General features: G+C 40.7%; 1 protein-coding gene across 2 annotated transcripts in view; it reads left to right on the forward strand.

Annotated features, from left to right (window-relative positions):
- The window catches only part of vezf1a (vascular endothelial zinc finger 1a), an 18,601-nt gene continuing 17,670 nt past the window's right edge, over window positions 1-931 (forward strand). For both annotated transcript variants that reach the window (XM_084104794.1, XM_084104795.1), the window contains exon 1: window positions 1-66. In XM_084104794.1, coding sequence (XP_083960920.1) covers window positions 31-66 — 36 coding nt within the window. In that variant the 5' untranslated portion in view covers window positions 1-30. The remainder of the gene's footprint in view (window positions 67-931) is intronic.

The raw sequence follows: 931 nt of genomic DNA on the forward strand, positions 1-931 counted from the left end.
TGAGCGCTTTGTTTCTGTGAGTGAGACGCGATGATGGAGCAGAGCTGGAGCTCTTTCTTATTCCAGGTGAGAAACTCTTTCTCTTAAGCACACACGCACATTCACACTCACACGCAGTCCGCGCGCCGCTCACTCATGCTGCCGGCCAGACTGCTTCAGTCTGCTTTATGAACTGAGATATTTGAAACAGAGCAGTTGGAGCAAAACAATAGTAGATGAGTCCCGGGCGCCCAGCTGCGCTCCCTCTATAGATGTAGTAGTAGTAGTAACACTCAATCTCAGTGTTTACACATCTATCTCTGTATATCTAACACCATATCCCTGTTTCCTCCTCTTATCTCTTTAGATGTAGCCTTCTATCAATCAGTTTGTTACTCTATCTCTCTCTCTTTTGATCTTTCCTTCTGTCCCCCTATCTGTCTTTACTCCATCTATCCCGCTCTATTTCTCTTGTTATTCTGTCTCTGTCCTCTGTCTATCTTTCCCTTTGTGGATATTTTCCTCTGTCTCTCTATCTGTTCATCCATCTCTCTATTCATTCCTTTATAGATCTTTCACCCTGTTTGCTCCTATATGTCACTATCTCTGTTCGTCCCTCTACCTCCATCCATCTCTCCATTAACTCTCCCTCTCTAGATCTGTCTATCATCTCTCAATTATCAATTCCTCTCTCTTTCTCTCTCTCTCTCTCTCTCTCTCTCTCTCATTTTCTGGAAAAGTTACAGAATTTAATATCTGAAAAAGTTATGAAATGTCTATAGTCAATATGTTATTAATTTTTAAATACAAATATTTTATACATTTCATTTGGACAATGTGTATAAACGTGTCTATCTCATCAGCTTTGGGGTAGCAGTAAATCTGAGTATAATGAGCTGCTCTGGTGACTCAGATGCTGAGGACTAGTTCACATGTAAACTCATTTTATGAG

The sequence above is a fragment of the Abramis brama genome (assembly GCF_963993115.1).
Source record: "Abramis brama genome assembly, chromosome: 25".
In the NCBI taxonomy this organism is placed as follows: Eukaryota; Metazoa; Chordata; class Actinopteri; order Cypriniformes; family Leuciscidae; genus Abramis; species Abramis brama.